Source organism: Pseudopipra pipra, chromosome 8 (genome assembly GCF_036250125.1).
Source record: "Pseudopipra pipra isolate bDixPip1 chromosome 8, bDixPip1.hap1, whole genome shotgun sequence".
Lineage (NCBI taxonomy): Eukaryota > Metazoa > Chordata > Aves > Passeriformes > Pipridae > Pseudopipra > Pseudopipra pipra.
In genome coordinates, this window is record NC_087556.1 from 9,770,508 (window position 1) to 9,796,164 (window position 25,657).

At 39.5% G+C, this 25,657-nt stretch overlaps 1 protein-coding gene across 5 annotated transcripts in view; it reads left to right on the top strand.

Moving 5' to 3' along the window:
* OGDHL (oxoglutarate dehydrogenase L) overlaps positions 1 to 25,302 on the top strand; it is a 51,653-nt gene extending 26,351 nt beyond the window's left edge. For all 5 annotated transcript variants that reach the window (XM_064662504.1, XM_064662502.1, XM_064662501.1 and 2 more), the window contains 11 exons: positions 591 to 693; positions 1,312 to 1,440; positions 3,219 to 3,369; positions 6,572 to 6,699; positions 15,243 to 15,421; positions 19,081 to 19,152; positions 20,442 to 20,567; positions 21,182 to 21,254; positions 23,371 to 23,534; positions 24,102 to 24,256; positions 25,042 to 25,302. In XM_064662504.1, the coding sequence (XP_064518574.1) occupies positions 591 to 693; positions 1,312 to 1,440; positions 3,219 to 3,369; positions 6,572 to 6,699; positions 15,243 to 15,421; positions 19,081 to 19,152; positions 20,442 to 20,567; positions 21,182 to 21,254; positions 23,371 to 23,534; positions 24,102 to 24,256; positions 25,042 to 25,165 (1,404 nt within the window). In that variant the 3' untranslated portion in view covers positions 25,166 to 25,302. The remainder of the gene's footprint in view (positions 1 to 590; positions 694 to 1,311; positions 1,441 to 3,218; positions 3,370 to 6,571; positions 6,700 to 15,242; positions 15,422 to 19,080; positions 19,153 to 20,441; positions 20,568 to 21,181; positions 21,255 to 23,370; positions 23,535 to 24,101; positions 24,257 to 25,041) is intronic.
* The last annotated feature ends 355 nt before the right edge of the window (positions 25,303 to 25,657 follow it).

Below are 25,657 nucleotides of genomic sequence, written 5' to 3' on the forward strand. Positions count from 1 at the left end.
TCACAGCTCATGCAGAAGTAACTTTCCTGAATCACTGTAAGAGTGTGCCAGTAGTGACATGGACTTTGGTGACTGGATCCAGGATCCTGGATGGATCCTGGATGTTTTGCTGTACAGACTGAGCTCATCATTGTTGTTAATGCCTTTAAAGATTAGCTGGCTCAATAACTTGAGTGTGGTTTTGGACTGAAACATAGATATTGCAGAGGCATTCTGCCTCTACAGAACATGGCATTGTATCTGTTGCCTTGACAGGGGTGGCCAGCAGATTCTTAACTAGACTCTCCCAGAAAGACTGGTTTTCTAATAAGTTCTTTTCCGGTATTTAGTGGCTTCTGTAGCCAGGAGTAAGATTGCTGAATGGTTCTGATCTTAGAAGTATGACTGTAAATTATATTTGGTACTTCAGTTCTGTCTCATTTTAGAGTAATGCTTGCAACTTCAGCTCTCGGTACAGTCCTCTGTAACACCTGTCCTGTGAACTAAATAATTCATTTAGAGAATGTGTTATCCTACTGAATGATAGGTGTCACCTCTATGATACAAGGGTGTTAAGTTTATCCATTTTAAAAAAGATTTTTGTTCTACAGGAAGAAATTGCGAAGTATGATAGAATATGTGAAGAAGCATATACTAGATCCAAGGATAATAAGATCCTACATATCAAGCACTGGCTTGATTCACCTTGGCCTGGTAAGAAGTGTCCTTTCACTTATCCTAGTGTTATCTGAGTGCACTTTTAGTTTGAGTCCATAATCCAGGATTTAAATAGATTTTATCAGATAATGTTGCTTTAAAATGGAATTACGTGACCTTTGATTAGCCCCTGCTAAGGGTAAATATAGCATTCTTCCAGATCAACTTGAAATAAATATTTTGCTTAAAAGAACACGTGAAGTAAGGTGTGACTTTGAAAAAGATGTCTTCCCAGTTCAGCAGAGAAGTGGCTTTCCTGTACTGTTAATTGTCTCTGCTGTCAAGAAGGAGTGTATCTCATGCTCTTTTTGCTTTATGATTTTTATATGAGGGATTGAGGTGTCATATGCCTTTTATTGGCTGCCTCTGCCCACATAGTTGGACTTCACAGGGAGTGAAAGCAGAAACAAAGCAGATCATTGTGTGCCTGTAAGATGAAGTTATGTTGTCATGCAGACAACCAAAATTATTGTGTTTCCCAGTGAAAGGTGAAGAACTAGGTTTAGCCTGCTGCTTAGAATATCACTTAAGAGTTGTGAATTTTTAAATAAATTGTAGATAATATAGATATCTCTTAAACAGTCCTTGAACATTCACCAAAATTTTTACTTCCAGGATTCTTTAATGTGGATGGAGAACCCAAGAGCATGTCTTGTCCTCCCACTGGCATTTCGGAAGACCTGCTGACTCACATTGGCAATGTAGCTAGTTCAGTGCCAGTCAAAGACTTCAAAATACACTCAGGTCAGCTGGGCTCTTTGTATCTCTTGCTCTTTTTCTGTATTTCTGCACAGAAATTGTTGCTGGGCCTTTTCCCAAAGAGGAAAATGCCTGTGACTTTTTTATTTTGACTCTTCTACTCTATGGATAAGAAAAATGTGACAGTGAAGGTCCTGCTGCTTGTTCTCAGCATAATGTTCTTTCAGTATCACATCACTTCTGTTCCATACCTCATTAAATTAGATTTTCCTCTGAGGGCAGTAAAAGTTTTTTGTAACGTTAAGTAAATACCTTCTTTCATTCTTCAAGTCCTTGTGGAAAATGCAGCATATTAGTGGGACTGACTGGGAAGTAAGACACCCATCTCAGGAGGCATTATTAAAGTGGAGTTTTCTCATGCTAAAACCTGAGGTAATTTGAGGTCCACTTAAGACACTTCTTGTAGTTAGATGACTTTCTGCTCAGAAATACAGTTGGGACTTTCTTAGACCTGGCAACATTGCTGATCTACTATGAGCTGAATTTTAGTACAGCTGAATGGACACTGTGTAGGCAAATTCTGACAGTTTTTCTTTCAACTTACCATTTAGCATTGATGATAGCATATATATAGCATTTTTTAAAAAAAAATCTTAGCTTTTGTTCTGAAGAGATTCAGTTCTGACTTTGGCATCTATTACAGTAAGAAGCTAACTGCCTGTTTCACTGTGGAATCCCAACACTGTCTGAGATACTTTTACTTCTGAGTAAAAGATAATTAAAAAAAAGTAAATAGATCCTTTTACTTCTGAGTTCTGAGATAATTTTACTTCCTGGTAGGGTTGAAATCTAGCAACTACTGGGAGTAATAACATGTTCATTCCATGGGGAAACATGGAGGCACTTTTAGGGATTTTTTTTCTTTTTTTTGGCTTGTAGGATATGCACTTAGAATCAGGAGGAAGAGCTTTTTTCTGTACAAAATCTCTAGCTAATCTTTCTTCTCCTTGATGGGTGACTCTAGAGAAAAGTGTGTCTGCCATAGGTGTTCTATGTGTTTGTGTTCCTTTGGGGCAATTAAACACAAGTAATGATGATAGGGCATTCCCAGCTATCAGTTGCAGGCTTGTTGAGCAGATACAGTTTAATGGATAAACTTTAAAGCTCTTTTACACATTTGTGCACTTTGTTGTGACAAGTGATGAATTAAAAATTATAGTTACCCAATAAAATTTAGTGTTAGACATTCTAATTAAAAAGGTAAGTTGGTCTTATAAAATCTTCACTAAAAAACCAACTATTGTTTACCAACTGAAAATCTGTTGGAAGCTGCTACACTTTTCTATTTATATGATATTCATAGTATTGATCAACCCAGTCTGTTTCACTTTATAACATCTCCAAAAGTCCAATAAGACAAATGCCAAGAAAAAATGAGAAAAGGAATGAAGAAAAAAAATCACAAACTAAATTGCTAATATTTTCAGTCTCTTACAAAAAGTACTTGGTGTTAGAGATGTGGAAATAAGTCTTAAAGAAATATTTCACCATGGGTCTTTTAATTGTCCTCAGTAGTTTCTGACACAGCCAATCTTACTTTCTTCTTCAAAACCAAGGTATGAACTTTATGCAACCCGTTGCCAGGGAAAAAAGTTTTTTTACTTTGCTAGCAGTTCAGTTCCAGAAAAACAATTTGTAGACCCTATTTAGGATCTCTGTTTAACTCATTGTTAGCCAGTGAGGAAGGGAAATGGTGAATGTAATATGAATATAAAATTTCTCTGAAGTAGGTCCATTCATTTCTGATCTTTATTCCACTGTAGGACTCTCTCGGATTCTGAAAGCCCGCTTGGAAATGACCAAGAACAGGGTTGTTGACTGGGCCTTAGCAGAGTACATGGCTTTTGGCTCTGTTCTGAAGGAAGGGATCCATGTCCGACTAAGTGGGCAGGATGTGGAGAGAGGTACTTTCAGGTGAGTACTGAGGTAGCTGTTGAATGTGGTCCCATACTTACAGAAACAACTTGGCATTTTTTAAACAGTATGGTCTTCTGCAGGGAGGGGGAAGTTGGGGCTATTCAGCATCATTCTGAATGTTACAGGTTCTAGCAGTCAAGAATAATCAAATCTCCTGTCTCTGTAAACAGCATTTTAAAGAAGAGTATTTAAGGCAGAACAAATATTTTTAAATACTTTCTTCCTTCTCTTGCTGAAAAGCAGAAATTATGTTTTTTCCCCCGCTTTTTAACAAAAAAATTCAGCTGCATTCCATCTAATTGCTAAGACATAAGATAAGGGGACTTGCTGCACGAGATTGGGTCTTTTAAATACCATTCCAGTGGTGGCTGCTTGGAACTTGCATATCCTGTGAACAAACATGTTGCCAGTTGGCAAGGCTTTTTAAAGTCAAATAAGATCCTTTGTACTGAGACTTTTAATGACTATGGAGCATGAATGAAGGCAGAATCTGATCACTTGGTAATACATATACAGTTTGCTGCCTTACCTGATTCTCTGTGGAGTAAAATGTTAATGATGTATTTAATTGAAGCCTTTGATGTGATGCCAGTTCCTGGGGTGAATGAACTAGCAGCTGTACTGTGCTTCATTGTGCATGCTTGCAGAAAAGAGAAATAAATCTGGGTGCCTGTCTTCTCTGGTACAGTACTCTCTTTCTGTGCCGAGCTTCATTTGGTATCCAGTCTTTTGGGCTTTCTTCCTTTTGCTTCCATTTTCATGGCAGTTTCACAGAATCCTTTGGAACAAGATTTGAAAAGAAAACTGAAAATTGGGAGATTTCCCCCCTCTCCAACTTCTCATCCTCCTTGATTTCAGTACCATGGTCTTGTAAAGTGAGCATCTCCTGGGACAGGAACATCCATGTTCATTGATTAGCATCTTACCTATTTCAGTGTGAGCTTAGTCATATCTAGCACACCTATAGACTTATCTTGCAAATACTGACTCTCTGTATTCCCAGTTCTCGCACTGGAGGAAGAGGGTTTTTCGGAACTATTTTCCAAATTTTCTTGATGTTTAAGATAGAGAAGTTATGTTCACAGCAATATAGGGAAAAATAAAAAAAAAAATGTTCAGATAGAAAGCTATTTAGACTGGTGAAGGCTAGCTAAGGATTCCTGTGCTATCTGGGTTTTATTATTCAGTCTTTTAGAAAACGAGTAAAAAGGCATTCCAGTGAATTCTTGTGAAGTTCAGGATTGAAGCTGATATGCAGATGTTTGATTTATAGAACCTGGTTCTGCTTTACTGCTGGGTTTTTAGTTTGCCTGATGGGTAGTGGGATCTACAAAATACTGGTCCATGGTGAGATTTTGAATTTTTGTTACGAATGTGATAGGCAGCTGGACAATAAAGAGTGAGATGAAAAAAATGCCTTGGACCTGAGGAAGTCAGGTAGTATTTAACTACTCTGTTAAACAGAAGAGAACACTATAGAAATATGTAAGACTTAGCTCAATCTATTGTATTCAAGCTCATTTCACCAGAGGAATAGGTAGAAAAGTTAACTTGTGGTACAGATACATCTAAGACATAAAGCTGCTCTTTTTTAGCTGTAATTGAGTTTCTTTGTAATTTATAATAAGAGTGAGCAACTTCCCTGACAACTGAAGACATTTGCAAATACTTGTGCATTTTTATTGGAAAAAACCACATTGCAAACATGTAGAAAGCTTATGTCATTTTATGTTCTCTTTGTAATAACTCCCTTCTTCACTCCCCAAAGTCCTTGAAGTACGTAATGTCTCAAATCTCTGAGACTAATTGAAGAGGGAGTATAGGCTAGGATTTGGGAAGAACTGAAGATACTGTGTTGCCATAGTGAAAACAACATGATGGGGTGTTTTCACTGTTTTGGAACTTGGGAAGTGCTGTCTAGAAAATAGTCCTTTCTGTCAATATTCTGTGTGAGGGCTTGGTTTCTTCCTGTTTCAGTCCTCAACACTATCAATAGATAGAAGCTAGGTAAAGCTGCAGATAGAAGCACCTGGCCCCTTCTCATCTTGGAGGCACGCTCTTGGAGAAGGGAAGGAAAGGGGGGGAGAGAGACTTGAGTCTGTACTGCTTTGATGTCAGTAAACCTGACAATTTCACACATCTGACTTGTATGTCTGAATGTTTCTGGCTGTCCATCTATGCTCATCTTATTCACCTCTTGCTAGGTAAACACGAGACTTTGTGCTCAAGGAGCTTATCATCTATCTGGGCCTTCTATCTTTGGCTGAATGGCAAAACCAAAATGTCAGTGGCAAAAATGGTTTCTGCCAAACAGCTGCCTGGTGTCTGAATTTTCCCCTGTCTATCTACTTCCCTCCCTGTGCTGTTTTTCAAGGTTCTGGCCTTACGTTGTTGACCTCTAAATAAATTTCAGAGCTCTTTTGCTACTGTTCATTATAGCAAAGGGAAGTACAAAAAGATCCAGACTTTAGTTCAGTGTTGGCAGCTATACAGTGCACAGTATTGTTACCAGTACAATAGCTGTCCTTATGTTAGCAGTTGTAAAGCTGGACATATTGTTGTGATTCACTCAGTTAGTCTGCTCAGAGAGTTAATGGATTACAGTAATTACTTCAGTCATCTCTGTTTTGGTAGTATTCCTTGGTGCCCCATTCTAATGCTGATTAATGGTCTTCTAGAGAACTGTAAATGGTGCATGTGAGTGGAAATACCAGGAAAGAGGATACAACTTCTTTGAGTCTTGGTGCTGAGATTAGATTAGATTATTTTTTTTTGCATAAAAGACAAACAGTTGTTTTAAGGAAAAGAATGATTAGATTCTCTGTTAGGGAGGAAGAATGAAATTTTTTAAATAACAATTTTGCTCCTCTGCATTTTTTTACTTTAATCATTCTATTTTATAGCAACAACCTCCCCATCCTTTTCCCTTTCCTCCCAGGTTCTACTAGTGATGAGGTATTTTCAGTTTCTGTGAGTTCTGGAGAACAAGCCTGGATAGTCAGTGAAAGTTCTTACAGTGCAGCCCTTGTATTTAGATGTGATTGTATTTCACATGGTTTTGGACCAAACCAGGGTGTTGTGTTTAGCAAAGACAACTGTGTGGCTTGCACGTACCTTTGATGCTTTAGCTTTGAAAACAGCTCTGTCGAAGCCCAAAGTTATGCCTGGTTAATAAATTTCTTTGAACAACTCTTTGCAGCCATCGCCATCACGTGCTTCACGACCAAGAAGTTGACAAGAGAACGTGTGTCCCCATGAATCACCTGTGGGAGCAGCAGGCCCCCTACACCGTGTGCAACAGCTCCCTGTCCGAATACGGGGTCTTAGGTATGTCTCTGACAGATGTGCTTGTGTTTTAATAGCTCTGCTGCACAAGAAGCAGAGCTTTCAGCAAGGAAAAGAATGTGGGGAAAAAAAATCTGTAAAATGGTTACATATGAAATAGGTATCAAAGCTCTTCCTCCCAGGGTCTGGCATCTCTTAAACAAGCATCCCCACATTTTACAATTTGGGATTCACTTGAAAGCATCCATCTGTTGTGGTTGATCTTGGCAATGCTGGAACGTGCACTTGATGCTTTCTCAAAAGGGGAGGAACTGACAGTTTGTAACACAGATATAAAAATCCATCCTGGCCTTATCTAAACTGCTATTCTGAATGTGTTATTTCAAGAAAGCAGATTCTTGTTAGTGATAGCATTAATCATAGTGAATTATTTTACCTTCAGCCACACAGAATGGATAACCTCACTCTGACATGATGAGGGTGGCAAGAGGAATGTGGAGCACAAAAGAAATACATCTAATAATTTATCAGTGTTACTGATTCTCTGGATAAATAATGAAATATTGCATGAAGGAAAAAGATGGAACATTTTAGTAGATAAGGATGGTAATAGCTGCTTGCTTCAAAGTTCTGGAAATATTTGATTACTTAGTAATTTTTACAATGCTACGTATTACCTATTGCTAATAATTTAAAAATTAAAGTGGTATAAAACTGTATAATTGGAACATGGTCTGAAGAACTGAGGTTTTTTTTTTAGGTATTTTTGTTGGTTCTGTGGTAGAATTCTTGTGAACAGAATCACATTTTTGTATCCCTAACATGTAAATGTAAACTCTCAATAGGAAAGTGCAAGCGAGGATGTGTATAAATGTGAGGAAAATAATTGGCGTAGATAAAAAGCAAGAATTTAATTTCAGAGAATGATTGTTTCCAATTTCCTATTGTTTCTCACAGTGTATTCTGGGGTTTCTTAATTTGAGCCTGTTACTGTGTTGCTGTGAATTTTATGAGTGAGTCAGAGGTTTCTGCGTTTGGGTTTTTTTTACATCCAAACGGAAGTGACAAATGTCTGGATGTTTCTGTTGAAATCTGATTTTGTTCCAAAAATTACGCCTCAGTAGGAAGCCTGGTGTTGATATGTTGATATTGAAGGGCAATTCTTATTGCCACAATTCTGTTCTTTAAAAACCTAACCAAGTGGGCTCTCTTTCTTTCTCTTTCTTGATCTCATCCTGCTCCCTATTGGCCCTTCCACCTTGCCCAGCAAAAAATAGGTGAAAGTTGATTTAGTAACTTTCATTGAATACAAGCAGTAGGGTAAAATAGGGATTCTTTCACACATTGAAAACAAGAGTACCATTTCTGTGCAGTTCTGCTTCAGCAGATGGGATGACAGGCTCTTCAAAACTAATAATATTGATATTTTTAACTGTCAAGAACTTTAAATCCCTTTTGTCTGAGATGCATTAAAGGAGATGAAATTTGTAGAAATAGTTGATAAGTGATGTGGCTTTTTTTGTGTGTTTGTTGGGATGGTTTTTTAAAACCAAAAATGCTATGTTTCTATGTTGAAGTGGTTTTATAATGAAGTTTCCTCTCCCTTGCTAGGTTTTACATACTGACCTTTTCCAACAGGTTTATTCTTGTGTATTGTCTGCATAGAGAGACAGTGTTGGGATAAGCAGCAGTGTGTGAACCTGTCTCTTCTAGTTAAGGCTCTCAGTCAAAGAGGAGCTATTAGAATTGATACCTGTTTGGCTGTAGCATCACTGGGTCTCCTCTTTAGTACATGGAAGAATAAGTGCATGTTTGCAGTTCATGGAGTTGTTTCTTCAGGAGAACCAAACCCCCCAACACTTTATTTTCTCTAATGCTGTTTCTGCTATATAATTCAGTTCAAAGGAACAGTTTGGGATTAGTGTATTGAAGTATTTGGTGGGGGTTGGGAGAGTTGTGAGAGAATAGAAAGGTGAAAATGTGTTAGGAAATTATTTTATGACTGCCTTAACATGCAGTACCTCAGAAGCATTTGGGGAATTCCTTTACTTTCTGTGAGGGAGAGCTAAGTAAACATGGATTAAACATGATAAAATTACAGATTATTTCCTTGGCAGGTACATAAGCCAAGAGCTGGTATCTGTTCAGAGCTGTGAGCTTTGCACCAAGTTATTGTTGAGCTGTGTAGGAACACCTGGGGTGTCAATGCTCCGTTTAAATGATACTCTGACAAGACTGATTTCACTTAGAAATAAAACAAAGGCAGTCTGATTAACTTGTGGTTCAGACAGCTGTTTATGGTTTGTGTACAGGAAACTGTGGAGTGTGTGTACCTGGGTCATTACATCAGAGTATTTAACAACCTCTGATAATCTTGTTTGAAATCCTGTGTCTACTATTTTTAGATATATCCACATTATTATAATTTAGCTGCACATCCACTCAGTTGGCTATAAATTTTCCCTTTTACTGAAACTGAATGTCTGGAAGTATAAAAGATGGCCATGTGAAGTCATTTAAGCAAACGAAGTGTGTCTGAGTATATTTGCTGATTAAGATAGAGGAGAAAACCAAAAGTAACTTAGAGACACTCTATGCTACCTCTTCAGCAGTTTTTAAATACTTGAAAGGATTTCCTGTCTTTCTTTACAGCCCTCAGAATGACTTGTGTACTGTTGATTCTCTATCCAGGAGATGTGATTCTTTCATTCAGATTCAGCCTCTGAGAGATCTTGGGCTGTAGCATCCTGTACTGGGAACTTCCAGGGAACATCAGGCAAGAAAGACTTGGAACTAGTGCATAGCTCAGGAAATTCTTGAAACATGATACTTTTTCAAGGGGAAAAGTCAAGTTTAAAGCAAAAGGTGAAAGGAAGAGGACATGTATTGGTGTAAAGTTTTTTTTGCAATACTCACCTAGGATGAAATATGTAGCATTACTACTCAGTCAGAGCAGTGTGTTTTTAAGGTTAGGGGTAGCAAATACAATTACCTGTCAGAAACTGTGTTAGGAAGTAGGACAGACTGCAGTAATTAATGGTGTCTGCATGGAGTTCTAAGACGGTATCAGTCTTTCTGTTTGATAGAGTCAGCCACCAGATGGGTATTACCTTCACTTTCTCCTGGGCTGTGTTTGGATTTGTGAAAGGATGCATGTAGTCTGTAGTCCCTGTGCTTAGAATTTCTGCTAACATAGCACAAATCTGTCTGTGTAACTCTCCTCGTTCTGACATTAAATCCCTGCTCTGATAAGCCCTTTTAACCATTAGCTAACATTCATGCCTAAGTCACTTTGGAATCATATTGAATTAAGCTATAGCTATAGCCATACTTACATTAATTGAAAACCTACAGTTCTTATGACAATCATGAAAAGTGCTGTGGGGAAAAACACAGCACAGTGTGCTGTGTAAGCTGCCACTTTGCTTGACAACACTTCTTTCTGTACCAGAGTGATGAAAGAACAGCGAGGGAGCACAGCAGGAACTGGACTAATAGAAACAAGCATTTCTGCTAGGTCTGTCATCTAGGGACCTTAATGAACTCCAGCAATTAAAGCATTAGTTTTGCAGCCTTAGTCAAGTGCTGTGTATCTTTCTTCCCCCTCCCTCTTCAGTTTAGAAGTTTACCAAAGTGCTGTGCTGGGTCCTGGTTCCCTGTGCTCTGGTGTGCTCTGAGCCCTGAGTGGCTGCCTGGTGTTTGGAGTTGGCTGGTTGCTCTCCAACACCCTTTAGGTGTACATATTCCTTATCTGTCATTCTTTGAAAGCTGTGTCTTGCTGCCTGGTTGCCTTGACACTGGATTTCCTCACAGCTTAAACTTGTTCCCTGTTTTTCTAGCTGTGTAAGAGTTAATCCCTTAAACTCACAAGATTCGCACAGCATTCTGAAGAAATATTCAGTTCTTGTTTCTGCAGATACAGACAATAAAGTTTGCAAGGTCTCTGCTGCAGTTTTTGTAAAATTCTTTATTCTGGTCTGAGATTGAGCCCTCATGAGAGGCCTGGGTAGGAACCTGCTCCCCTGCAGTTCATGTCCCATCCCTAGAGTGGTGGAGACTTTCTAGCTCAGGTCACCTTCCCTGACCTTGACTTTGGTGCCCCAAAGATTCTCTTTCAGGAGAAGCACTTCACTACTCCTGGGTTGTTCACCTTGTATCTGTCTAGGTGTCTTTCCACCAGCAATTTTTCTTAGTTTAGCAGTTCAGATCTTGCTCTTTAAGCAATTTTCTCCACATGCAGGTAGGAGCAGTAATTCTTGACAGACTCCCTAGTCTCTCAAGAGTTAAAACTATTCTGCTACAATTGGTATAGTTTTAATGTCATTGTCATTTCCCTGGTGGAAAACTGAGTTCTGGTATATAAAGAATGTGTTTACCACAGACACATGTACCATGAAATTGGCAACATTAATTTCAAAATATTAATCAGAATGCATAGGTTGCATTTGGATATATTTTCCCAGATATTTTTATGGCTGTCAGAAAGCTTGCAAATGGTATCTGTGTTAAGATCACACTTTTGGATGCAGCTTCACCTAGAACATTTTCACCTTGTGGAGACTAGCACAAGGTTTGCAATAAGATGTGAGAAATTATATTCTTTTTTTGCATGTGAATTTTAGCAGTGGTCTTTGGTATATGGAGTAAAATCACGTGTGTGCTGTGACCAAATTTTAAGTGTGCACTGAGCTGCAAACTCTTTGAAAAGCACTGTGTGATTACTGATACCTCTGAGTGATCAAGACCTCAGTTTGTTCTTCTCTAAAAGCTAGATTACCCCACCCTTACAGAGAGCAGCATATGCACAAATAAGTCTTGAACATATTGCATATTTTCTCAACCATGTCACCCAATCAGTAGAAATGGTCTCTTAAAGCTTGTGTAAAATTAGAATGGGATTCAAGCCTATCTAGGGAAATCTATTTTTCAGATACCTTTGGGAACAACATGCATGGAAGGAGTTGTGTAAATTTTTCCACTGTTTTCATTGTTTTAAGGACAACAGAATTACACAAATGAGGAGGCCAGATATCAAAAATATGTTGTGAAGGAAAAGCCATTCAGGCAGCCAGGCTAAAGGCACGTCAGCAAAAGCCATCTTTGGTGGTAGTGACCTGTCACGGTGACTCACAGAGAAAAGGCCTGTCTGACTTAACAGTGTCCTTTTGGCCTCTAACTTACTAGCTGCCTTTTGGTGGGATCATTAACATCTGCTGAAGACATGGATGGACTGTTCAGAGATCAGCAGCCCAAAAGCCAAGTGACTCAAAATTTTTTGTCATGGTGATTGAAGGCAAAAAGCTGGGTTGGAATTACAAAGGAGTAGGCTATGAAGCCACACTATAAAAACAACCTGTAAAACTGTTCTCTCTGTGAATAAACAATTTCACTTTGTTGCTTTTTTGCTCATGCAGTCAATTTGTCTTGCAGTTAATTTGTCCTGCAGTTGTCCCTCTAGTAATGTTCCAGGAAAGTTTGTATACTGAGATTGGCTGAAGAGCCTCTTCCTGGAGCAGAAGAGTGAAATCCTGTAGCAGTCCCAGTTTAGCTGTACTCATCAAGTTAACCTAAAGCAATTTCAGTTTCATGCATAGATGACCTATGTCAAAACTGCATGACAAGTGTTGGAAGGGTGTTCTTGATGTTAGTGTTACAGAGGGACTTACTCGATACATGACTAGTCTCGGTTTTGTTAGTTTAAACTCTCTCTAACCACATGTTTATTAGTTCTCAATTTCCTTCACTCCCTCTTCCCTCAGTTTGGCAGTAAAACTTTCAGGGATGAAACTACTTGTATATGTTTGTGGCATCCAGCACACAGAGACCTCAATCTTAGCTTAGCTCTCAGAGTGTCCCTCTGATAATGAAAACAAAAGTGAAAGTTGAACAACACTGAAACAGGATAAAGAAGGTTTGAACAGGTTTGATTTGATCCTGTGATCTTACTCCCTAGCTGAATCAATTACTTTGCACTAACATTAAAGTATGCTGTATGTGCACATATGCTGTATGTGCCACATGTTGTTCCATCTCATAATATATTAATTTTTGTAGTGCCTGTAATGACAGGCCATCTAAAAGGTATTTTAGGTATTTTTCTAATATTGCTTATATAATCTTTTTGGTATTACAGTTCCCTTTAAAGTAATTCTCTTATCCACTGAACTCCACAAAGGGAGACTCTCCTAGAGGGACTGCAGCCTCCAGTCACCAGGGTATAAATCACAAATTATGAGTATCTGAGAGATGTCAGCCATCACTTGATGGTGAACCTGTTGCAGTAGCCTCCTGTGTGTGGAGAATGTCAAGATGCTAAACTTGTCTCTTCCAGCTAGCCTGAGCTTTTTGAAGTTCATGATTGGCAGAGCCATATAGTGGGTTTGATCAAGTCAGAAATTATGGTTCCAATGGCTTTGGGATTTTTCATGGCTTTGCAACATTTACTGTAGTTTACGAAATACTGATGGTCACAAAGTGGTATTGGGTTTTACTCACATACCATATTTAGGAGGCATATTAGGAACCTGACTTATGATTGTATTTTGGCTCATAGCCACCTTTGGATCTAGGAAATATTACCCACAGCATGAGGTTTACAAATTGCTATTTTCGTCCTGTATTCCTCAAAATGTCTGTAAGTGAAATAGAGAAGAAACCCAAATTAATGCATAGTTTCTAGATGGATGTACTGTTCTCTCAGCTATGAAGGGATTTCTCTCTGCATCCCAAATGCCAGTCTTAGGTGCATTTTTGTCTTAATTGTACACTACTCTTGTGAGTGTTTGGAGGTGGGGGCAGGCTGGGAGTCAGGGGAAAAATTAAACAGTACAGGTATTTTATTACCAGAGACTGTGTTCATTTTTGCCTAACCCGGTCTTGCTATCAAGCCTGTAGAACATGCTGTAGAACAGCATCAGTAAGGCAAACAGCAAAAATGGGAATTACAGTGATATGTACATAGCAAAAACATGAGGCTGAGTTCAGTGTACATCAATGGTAGCAGGATGGGACTCTGCAACTTCAGTTACATGTGCAGGTCTTAAAGAAACTGAAAGAGATACTAAATCTTAGTCTGTTAGCTCACTCTGAGGTTTTTTACAGTCTTGCAATCAGTCAGGAAAGAGTTACCACACACTACTGTATCTTTTCAAATAAAATTTTACAACAGCAAAGCTAGTTGCTCTGCTGGTGTAACCTTCAATAAGAGTCTTCCCATGTCGCACTTCTGTATCTGAAGGCAGATCATTATATTGTGTGCAGAGCTTCAACATAAAACGTATCTATCAATCAAATATTTATTTTCTATGTTTAGATGTTCACTATGGAACCTTACCTGTAAGCATGGTTATAAAACTGAGACAGGTACTCTGCACATGGCTAGGTTTTCATGTTCTGACTTGACACCAAATTCTGCGTTTGTTTTGAAAGTTACACAGCAGAAGGGACATAGCACATGCAAACACCCTTGTAGTTTTCTATGTTTTGCCTTTGCAGAGCTGCTAGGAATCAATTACCTAGTTCATGTTGCAGTACCAGTTTAGGTTTCTTTTCTCTTTGCCAATCATCTCTTCAGGTCCTGTTATAGAACCAGGGCTTTATTGTACTGCAGCAGGTCTCTCAAGGAGAGCAATAATTTGTTTCTGCCTTTAAGAGGTAGAGCCTTCGGTTATTTTGGGGCCTTGACAAGTTTTTGGAGCAGACAAGAAGCTGTGTAGCTTGCTCTGTGCAAGACACCTGAGCTCCTGCTGCAGTATGTTCGTCCTGCTGTGTTAACCTGATGTGGCTGAGTACTGGGAATGTGTGGCACTTCTGCTCTGTATGGAGTTGATGAATTTACAGTTCAAACAGCACAAGTTAAGGGAAATTTCTGCATTTACCTCCTACCAAAACCACCAGACAGTAGAGAGGGAGAAGGTCACATCTTTCTGTTTTCATAGCTGGAGTAGTGATGTTGTCTCCATGAAGAGCACTTCTGGTCTCCTCTGCCACTAAGGCAGAGACCCAAAGGGTCCTTAACTCTGCCAAAGAAAGGATTGTTTATCCAAGTCCCAGATGTGTCTTTCATGCAGCTATTATGTTCAAGCTTTTTTGAATATCTGAAGACTATGGTCCTGTCTGTAGACTGAAAATTGATGTCACCAGTCATTTTGTTCAGCACTTGCAGATGAGAGAGGGGGGAAAAAACCCCAGTGTTGTGCAGGGCTGTGCAAGTATTAAAATTAATAAGTAACTTTTTGAACTGGTAATGGGCTGTAAGTGGGTTTTTACAGGAAAAGATAGTAGTGAGCTCTCAGGAAAACATTACTCAAAAGTTGGAGCTGAGGGAGGGTTTTAGTTGTTCATTTAAAACCTTGTATGATATTGAAATGTTTGAGGAATCATTTGAAGGATTGGAGTTGGGATTGGAAATTTCCTGGTTTTTTTGATGGAAATGGTAGTATTGAAAACAGCATGATTTACAACAGGGCTACAAAAATCCAGTTCACGCTCTTATTTTGGATTTATTTTTTATTTTTAATGAGAAATGAACTGAATTCTCAGCAAATCTCTTTATTTTCTAATTCTCCTGCTTGTTTGGTTCTCAGGTTTTGAACTTGGCTTTGCTATGGCGAGTCCCAACGCCCTGGTGTGCTGGGAGGCCCAGTTTGGTGACTTCCACAACACGGCACAGTGTATAATAGACCAGTTCATCAGCTCTGGCCAGGCCAAGTGGGTCCGGCACAACGGGATCGTCCTGCTCCTGCCGCACGGAATGGAAGGAATGGTGAGGGCTGCTGGCTGGGAAATGCAGAAGGGAAATGCTGGCTACAGTACCTTCCTCTTCAGCTGTAAAAGCCAAAGGTGTCCTGGGGATCCAGTGGTGAGAGAAACCCAGGGGAGGAAGGCACTGTTTAGCATGTTGGACTGCCTCATTGTTACAGAAAAAAATGTGATTAGATTGATAGGCAAGAACAAAAAAACCCTGAGAAACATTTTTGAGCTCTTAGCTTTGTATCCTCCTTATTGGCATGTACCACTTTTCCCCCAGTGTTTTCTTTTTTCTCTCTCTTTCTTGGTATCTTTCCCTAAGACACTGCCTTCTTTCCCTAGAAAGCTGGATTCTTAGTGTACAATGTGAGTGTCTAGGAGTGCTTGCTTGGTTTTATTTTGCATAAAGAATGTCTGTGTAAACTCTGCACTAAGTCCTCTCTTGCAATGAAATGATATGAAGCAACTTTAAAACTTCTTCAAAAATAATTGACCTTGATTAACTTTGATGTAATAAGAAATCTCCCTCTTTAGGGAAAGGAAAATGTTTCCACTAGCTGTTGACTCTCTTTTCTTTGGTGGCTAGTAGGAGGAACTAGACAGTGTCTTAGAGGGAAAGGGCAGGGGAATGCTCTGTATATAATGTTATATGAAATTTATATCAGCAGTAGAATTGGTTTTCAAATCTTTTAAATTATTTTTAAAGGTTACGTGAACATCTTGTCAGGCAAGGTTAATTTTTTCCTTTTCAGATACATTAACCTTCATGAATTCAGATACATTAACCATACCTGATGCATGTATGTTTCTAGTTTCCTACTAAGAGAAGTATAGTATGTGCCACAGTGGCAATCTCCATCTGTATAAATGCTCTAGACCCTCCCACCACAAACTGCGTCATTTCCATTCTCACAAACAATTTAGTTTATTTCCATTCAATTATAATCTCGTCCTGATATACCGGGGTGCATTCATGTCTATGAATGGCTTTCCATATCCATTGTGCATAAAGAATAAAGGGTCTGATGCTGTTCACAGGAGTTTTGATAAATTAATTTTTTTAACTGAATCCTGAGGGACAGCCTGAATGAGCCCTCAGCAGGAGGTGTGGTCCTCTACAGGAAAGCATTCAGCTGAAGGGTCTGTTCTCTGCTACTTACAATACATTTAATCTTTCTTTTTGGCAATGAAGATTTGCACAGGTCTTCTGAAATATGCTTATTTTGCTACTAATGTCAGATGGTTTTGGAACATTTAAGGATCCCACCAGGCTGTTGAAATCTGTTACCTTCCCAGAGGATCTTTCCATTACAGGAGTGTTAGTCTCTCTATAGCTACAGCGTTGGGGACAAAATGATTTGGGGAAGGATTCTAATGGGATATGGATCCCTTCACCTCTAGGTCATGCATTCACAGGCAAGTTGGTTGTGATTGAAAGACTCTGCAGCCTAATGGCTCCTTGGGGACTCATCTGAAAGTAGCTAATGGATTCAGTGTAGGTCTCACTGGATAGGTGGTCACAGTAGAAATAAACCCAACCCCATCCCATGCAGCAGTTGCTGGCAGTCTGATTGGTGGTGCCAGCAGGGAAATCGAAGATGGATGTGGACGTTGAGGCTCTGGATTGAGGTTGTTGCTGGGGCAGTCTGTGTGTGTATGTTAGGGAAGCCTCGCTGTCTCTCCTGTAATTATTTGCTGGTAACATCTCTGTTTCCAGTGTATTGAATGCAGTGTGCTTGTGGAGCACTGTGTTTGTCCATGTGTAGGCTGTACTTAGTGCAGGATTTGATTTACAGCAAACAGATGTATAGAGCAGAGGTATGGCAATATACTGGACTGTTACAGTGCACCACAGTTCTGTGCAGCTTGGCTCCTTGCTCCCAAGTCCTTACCCATCTGTGACCAGATTATTTGGCACCTCAAAAGTGTAGGCACACTTCAGAAGAATAGTGATACAAGGCACAGTTCTTGGCTGTTGGTGTTACTCATTTGTTGCCAGCAGAATGTTTTTTCCTTTGAATTCCCTTAGTCTGTAGAGTAGAGTGAATCACAGAGTCATAGAATGGTTTGGATTGAAAGGGATCATAAAGACCATCTAGTTTCAACCCCCTCATCATGGCAACAGAATGTTCCACTAGACCAGGTTGCTCAGAGCCTCATCAAGGCCCAGCCTGGCCTTGACCACTTCCAGGGATGGGGCATCCACAGCCTCTCTGGGTAACCCGTGCCAGTGCCTCACCACCCTCACAGCAAAGAATTTCTTCCTCATATCAAATCTGAACCTGCCCTCTTTCAGCTTAAAGCCTTTCCACCTCATCCTGTCACACATCCTTGTAAACAGTCCCTCTCCGACTTTCTTGCAGGCCCCCTTTAGGTACTGGAAGGTGCTGTAAGGTCTCCATAGGGCTATGTCTTCCCCAGGCTGAACCATCCCAACTCTCTCAGCCTGTCCTCATAGGAGAGGTGTTCCAGCTCTCTAATCCTCTTTGTGGCCCTCCTGTGGTCTCTGGAATCCTGCCCTTGGTATTAGAGAGAATAATGTGTTGAGTCAAGGTGTCAAAATAATGACTGATTTTGGAGATCATATGTTAAGGTTTCAACAGAGGAAGTTATGATGAGAGACGGTCATATAAAGAAAAAATCTTTTCATGAACATCCGGAACTGAGGAGCCATAGGGAGGGTTGAGAGGTGTAATAATTTGTCTTTGGGTTAAAATACTTCACAGCTGTCTCCAAAATGAAAGTCCTTCCTAACAGTAACTGTCACTTAAACAAAAAAAGGCTGTCAGTATTAGCAATATATAAAAACACTGTTGTTTTTTTTTTCTTCTCATACTCCTCACAACTTCGTCTCATCCTTTATAAACAAGGACATATAGAAAGGAAGATAACAGATTCTGTGACACTCCTTATTCCTGATATTGTCTGTGGCCAGCATGCATGTTTTGCTAATGTAAAATGGATATAACAATGTTGGTGCACTTCAAGAAATTACCTTGGATACTGCTGGTGAGACAGCAGATGTACATGTTCAGTAATGACAGAACATAAAATACCTCTTGAGGAAGCAGATATTAATCATAGGTTAGTTTGGCAGATAATGTGTATATGCATTTTGATCCATTTTAGCTGAAGCATTCATCCAGGTAATTGGTCCTGTACTGAACAGTGAACAATGATACGAGGGAGATCCTGTGTCTGCTTTTGTTGCTAATATAGCAAAGGTAGTCAGCAGTTAACTTTGTGTTTGCTCCTGTTCATCATGCAAGAAGTGTGAGTCACTGCAGTACACTGAACCATCTGGAGTTTCTGTTCCTGACATTCCTCCTGCTCCTTTCTGACCTGCATTAGTAAGGTCATTCTTGTGCCCACATGGACCTACTGCCTTTTCACTAGTCTTCATTGTGCAGCTCTATTGAGGCTAGAAATTACTTGAACCTAGTAAAAGCATTGGAAATACATGTTAAACCTAATCTCCCATGAAAAGAATTAATAGAAGACAAGGAATTCCCATCCTGTGGTGTGTCCTCGCTTCTCACTGCTGCTGGGGGCAGGTGTGCAAGATGGAGCAGAGCTGCCAGGGTGACAGGAGGTATTTATGCAGTGAATGATCTAGACTGATGTCTAACTGCTCATTTGGCTCTTTAATGTTGTTTTAAATGATACCTTTACCAGGGTCCAGAGCATTCATCAGCCAGGCCTGAGAGGTTTCTGCAGATGAGCAATGATGACTCTGATGCCTATCCAGTAAGTAGCTTTGTCAAAGGCCACGTCCTTTTTTTTGCTCTTCACGTCTCAGAGATATTTCTTTTAAGAAGCATCCTTTTAGCTAGGTGTAGCAGGTTAAGATTTAGCTTGGTGTAACATTAACTTGATCCCAGTAGAAGTAATGGAAGTGTGCAGTATTGCTGCTTCATTGCAAAGCTGAGGTCACATACAATTAATCTCTGGCAGCATGATCTTTTTATGGCTGTTCCTCAGGGCCAGTGATTCTGCTTGTTTATGTTGCTGTGTGTACTGCAAATAGGTGTCTCTAGACAATTTCTAAAGAAGGCCAAGTGAGACTATTCCTTGGTTTTTGCAGAGGAGCTAAATTGTACTGCTGGGAGCATGAAAATAAGCAACTCTAATTGTGATTTGGCTAAGACTTTCATAGGTTGGTCATTCATTTCTACAGAGAAAGTATATAGCTCTCCAGGATGCTGGGCATCCACTTCCCTACTGCAGGTTTCCTAATATACACTGCCATGCATTTATTGAAAAGCCTTAAAAAAAAAAAAAAGAATATTTCAGTTTTGGTCTTGACTTTGTTACTCTTCGGGCAACGATAGTTCCAAAACCATGTTCCTCCTCAGCTAAAAGGGATTTTTGTCACCTTACTCTCAGTAAAGACCTGTTTGATTGACTATACTTAAGCACTACAACAGGTGCTTACTTAAGCAAGCTATAAGCTTTATCACAGAAGGTAGGAGCTCAAGCCACAGACTGGGAAATTGGGTTAAATTCTGTACCAATCTGTAGAGAGATTATTGTGCCTATACATATGCTTACCTAATATATACATATATGTAGCTATGAATAAACCCCCCCGTATTAATAAGATATATAAACATAAAGCATATTAATATAATAAAACAAGAGGATGGAACACCTACCAAAAAATGGCAGAGTGACAGTTAACTGTACACTCACAAATTCAATTATAGTTTAACATTCTTTCAAAGAGGTTCTATTTCATGTCTTTCATCTGCTGAAGTCCTAGTCCTCCTCAGTCTTCATTCCTGGACTTCCCAGTTTATTTAAATTAATGGAAGCTTTTTGTGTATATCTGCATACATTTTTAGGAAGAAGTAGAAACAGAAGCAAATGATTTGTAGGGATGCTTTCCTAGCTAATAAAACATTCTCAGCAGAGAGTTGCTAATTAACTTTTTTTTGAGGAAGGGAGTTGCTGAGAGGCAGAAATAGAAGGATGGCTTTCAAGCCTTTTTTCCAATCTTTTGCACATTTTTCTAATGCCTTGAATGTCTCTCTCAGGAGTTCAGTGAGCAGTTTGAAGTTTCCCAGCTGTATGAATGCAACTGGATTGTGGTGAATTGTTCAACTCCAGCCAACTACTTTCATGTCCTCCGAAGACAGATCTTGCTGCCATTCAGAAAGCCGGTAAAGTTACTGTAATGGACTTGATTTTTTTAGGGATATTAACCCTCACATAAAGAGGAGTCTTGTTTGCATATGACATGCTGCTCAAAAGGATAAGAATCATTGGAGAAAAATCTTAACTGAACACAGATTGAACTTACCGTTTTGATGGGAAGAAACTCAGCTCTGACTTACTATGATTCTAAAACTTGATTTTCAGCTTTGCTTCCATCTGGCTAGGAAGATCTTCAGATGAGCTTGTCAAGATACCTCTAATGTAGCTAACAAGTTGCATAAATATCATGTGCTTGTCTAATTGCTGGAACTTTGAAAACCTAAGATACAACTGTCGAATGTTTTACTGAGTTATAGCCTGTGGTTTGATTTGTTGTCAGAAAGAAGAATAAGCAATGAGTTTTGACAACCTTTAAAAGAAGTAGACTACCTAAATCTTTTGAGTCATTTTGAAACTTCCATGGCTTTCAAAACAAGAAAAATACTGTGTTTGCTATTCACATTAATTTATTCCATAGCATATACACTTTGTGGGTTTTGTATGAACAGTGTTACAAATGTTGCACGTAATAATGTAGATAAAGCAGCTCCTGAGTGCTGGCAAAATTTCTGTCTTACAGCTGATTGTTTTGACACCCAAGTCACTGCTGAGGCATCCAGAAGCTAAATCCAGTTTTGATGAAATGGTGACTGGTAGGTGACCTTAAAGTATTATGGACAAATAATTAGCTATACCAAGTTGCATGTCAGACTGTGGAGACGAGAATCTGCTCTGGAGAGTTTGCCTTTTCTTTTGCCATAATTTCTGGGAAGCTGTCACGGTGAGATCTAGCATGGACTTTTACTGAAAAATCTGCTTTCAAGTGTAGAATCTCAATTTTAACCTTGTAACCAGCCATTAATCTTAAAGCAGTGAAAAACTGCATTCCCATCCCTGCAGGAATGTTCCCCTCAATAGGCTGTTATGTCTCTCTGCTCTTTTTCTCTTCATGTAAAAATTTAACTGTTCTCTTTGCTGCCCACGCCCCAGACCCCCAGATGTGAATGGCATAGGTTCTAATTACACTGTGCCCATTTGTAAGAGTAAGGTGCCCAGTTCTTCTTACAGTACTCAGTTTTGGGGCTTCTGTGTCCTGTCAGTGATCCAAAGTGAGATCAGGAGTTCAGAGCTGCAGGCTACCACCCCAGCTGTTGTTGGCAGGCCATCAGCACCAAGAGATACGTAGTGACTGCAGAGGGAATACCAAAAACTGCAGTCATTTTATTTTCCTGCCTTGCGCTGGTTTTAGGCCATGCTGGAGTGGCATGAGGAAATTCAGTGACCTGTAATGAGTGGGTGAGTAAAGTGATCACTCAGAGTGAGAAAGTGTGCATAAGGTGTGCTGGTCTGTCTCCAGTTCCAGTGAGTGTCTTAACTGTTGTCAGAAGAGAACAACTGCTCAGTTTTTTAAGAGCAAGTTACAGTGTGTAAACATGCTTAAATATTGCATTATCTCCTTTTTGTACGTGAGTAAAATTTGATTCTCAAGCAAAGGCATTTATTGTTTTTATTGCTGTTTAAAAGCTTTGTAAAACAGGTCAGATTAGAAATTCTGTAGCCTTTGTGATTTGTCAATATGTCTTGGGAGTCCCCTACTTCAGGCTAACCCTCAGTAGTGGCCAAATTTGTAATTAACATTGAATTCTGACATACTTGCTTGTTCTTGCTGAAGAGGACAGCAAGGTAGCAAAGTATTGCTGACTCTCAGCTATCTCTTTTTGCTCTGCTTTTAATGGAAAACTGAGGAGGAGAGCAAGAATGACTCCAGCTGACCCAGTGAAGCACAGATTCAGGCTTTTTTAATGATGAATTCTGCTGTTCAGTGGAACAGGATAATTCTGACATAAATCAGTTCCTCTGTCATATGTTTGTGCTGTTGCTTTTCTTCCCCCAAGATAAATGGTTCAAACAGGAGCTTATTCTCCTGGTGAGTGGGTGTGCTGATTCAGACTAGGAGGTCGTGCTGCTGTCTGCTGCCCTGCAGTTGGTTAATGTGGAAATAGTTCTAATAATTCATATAAAAGAGCAAAGAAAAGGATCTTTTAGACCATCAAGTCCCTCTTCCAGTTTCATGTATCCCAAGCAAATTGTACTCCTGGGAGTTGATATTGCAGGGGAAAAGATCTCTAGCAGTGAGGATATGCATCTGAAGTTGTACTTAAACATTATCACTTATACATATGGCTCAGTTCTATGCTAATTCTTACTTTGGATAATGTCATTTTAGCTCTCAAACAGAGGTTTAAATCACCTAAATATATGGCAGTAATGTGCATACTTGTGTAAATATTTCTACAGTTGCCAGATGTAGTTGCATTATGGATATGTGGTTTGTTTTCATATAAGAATATTCTAACATTTTGTAAAGCTATATTAATGTTACATGGTTAAAATCATCTTGGAAAGAAGAAACAGTATTTCAGGTAATTCTCTGAAAAAAAAAGAGCTGGAAGCAAAAGTGAGCTATCCAATCAATTTAAAAGTGAAGGTGTAATGCACAACACAAAGCTAAAAGATAATCCACTGTTAACATGTTTCTGTCCTTAAGTGTGAAAGACTGGATTATTGAGAACCTTCTAACTTCTTGAAACTGAACTGCTGAAAGTCACTTTAGCAGAGTTACTGGTCTGAAAAGCAAGAATAGAGAGGCAGGAGAACCCTGTGATCACTGTAACCTGCTGCTTGCTCAGTAGAGGACTGTTACTTGGGCTGCTTTATTGAAATGTCAGTTCCACTGAGAGCACTTTTTCTAATTTGTGCTCCAAACAGGTACCACTTTCCAGCGCGTGATTCCTGAGAATGGTCCGGCAGCTCAGGCGCCACATGAGGTCAAGCGAGTGATTTTCTGCACAGGAAAGGTGTACTATGATCTTGTGAAAGAGAGAAAGAATCAAGACCTGGAGAAACAAGTAGCTATAACCAGACTTGAACAGGTGAGCTCCCTCATCCTCAGAAGACAGAGTCCTGGGGAGACTTCCAGCAAGGGGTTCCTGTGCTTTTCAATAGGCACCACTTGCTAGAATGAATGGTAATAGCATTTTTGTATCATTTGGCATCTTACAAGACATATTTTAATCCTTTGTGGCCTTTGGAAGAAGGAACACATCAGTAGTATACTGGACAATGAGATCCAGAACGCTTGATGACTTTTCCAGAACAATGTAACTAAGTGAAGGTTACAATATGATGGCACCTTAACTTTGTATATCCAGTCTGTTAAGTTTAAATGTTGTGAATAGGACACTTTGAAGTGTATTGTCATTCGCTAATTAAGGACTTGCCATAGCTGCTTCACCAAAAGAGCTGTAGAGGTGCAGGTGATCTGGACTATGACCTACTTCTGTTCATACTAGTACAGCTATAAAATATGTGTTTATTTATTTCTGAACATTAAATCAATTAGAGAAACATGAGTCACTTTCCATGAAAAGGTAATGACTCACCATGGGCTTAAAACCACGTAAGAGAAAGCTTTGCCAATTGTTACCTTCTCTTTCCAGATCTCACCATTCCCCTTTGACTTGCTGAAAGAAGAACTTGAGAAGTATCCAAGTGCTGATCTAGTTTGGTGTCAGGAGGAGCACAAAAACAGTGGATATTATGATTATGTCAAACCTCGTTTCCGCACTATTGTGAACCACACTCGACCTATCTGGTATGAGACTTCAAAACAATTGCTCTGTCTCCTGAGCTGATTTGTTTGGTTTTAAATGTCTTTGGGATTATTTTCAACTTTTGTGTGTTTGGGTTTTTTCCTTTTAAATTTGTTTTTTTGATTTGAGGATGGTATTAATGGGTAAATTAGGTTGTTCACAAATCAAAACCTCCGAGTCTGGGTTCTTGGTGAAGGAGGGACAAAGCCTATACCACTGCTTCTCAACTACAACATGCATATCTTGCTCCTTCTTGTAGTTCTAAAAGAAAACCAGTAGCAACTAGCTCTGTATTTATTGCCCCTTAGTGCAGCACTTAGCTCTCTTGGATTTTTCTCTCTTTTTGTCTAAGATTCTGTCTTTTAAGGATTTCCAAATGTTAGGTTTCTGGAGGAAACAGCTGTTGTAAGAGCTCATTCCAGGTACCTTTGCATTATTTGAGATGACTGACTCTCAGATCTACCCGTGCAGCTGTCAGAGGAATGAGAATCTTCATTGCCAAAAGCAAATTATCTAATTATGAGGCAGTGTAGCTGGCTGCCCTGGGAGGGATGGGGGAGAAGGCACAGCTTAATAATGATGGGAGGGGGAAAAGAGGGGAAAGCTGACCAAAAGGTATAATTTGGTACAACTTAGGTTGATTTTTATTTAAGAAAGATTGATTACTAAATGTCCAAATCTGACAAGCTGACTTGAATATGTTAAACAGCATATTCTCATGCTTGTTATTGTCAAAATAGTCTCTCTTCTCACCTCATTTGTCTGCCCAATTCTTTTTGTCACACAGGTATGTTGGCCGAGAGCCTGCTGCTGCAGCTGCCACAGGCAACAAGAACATGCATCTGGTGTCACTCAGGAGATTCTTGGATACAGCTTTCAATCTGGAGGCCTTTGAGGGAAAAACATTCTAACTTCAGGGCACTGACCCATCTCTGGCTAGTAGTCTCTCAAAACACTGCATCCAAAAGAAAACAGAAGTGGGGAAAATACTGGAAATTATGTAACTTTGCTTTACCAAATAAAAGGATCCAGCAGCTGATTTCATTAATATGTACCTTGCTTCCCAGTTTGTAAGGAAACAACAATTCCAACTTGCCTTCCATCATTTTTTGTCACTTGTCTGTTTATATTGGGAGGTCTTTGACACAAGAAGTGTCTCCTATCCCAGGATCCAAGGTCTAGCTCAGTAAGGCTTGTATCACAGTCCATGGGCACTGTCTAATTACTGTAAGTAAGTAGAGCAGGCATGGACAGCACGATAGTTATGCACACAAGAGGCTTTGTTACAAGGAAAGTAAATGACAGCTGTTTCTGTCTGTGTATTGGAGAAGAGTAATGGAACCGAAAACCAGCGAGCTGGTGGATGACTTTGGTAGAGAAATGTACCAGCTTTGCAAGGAGAT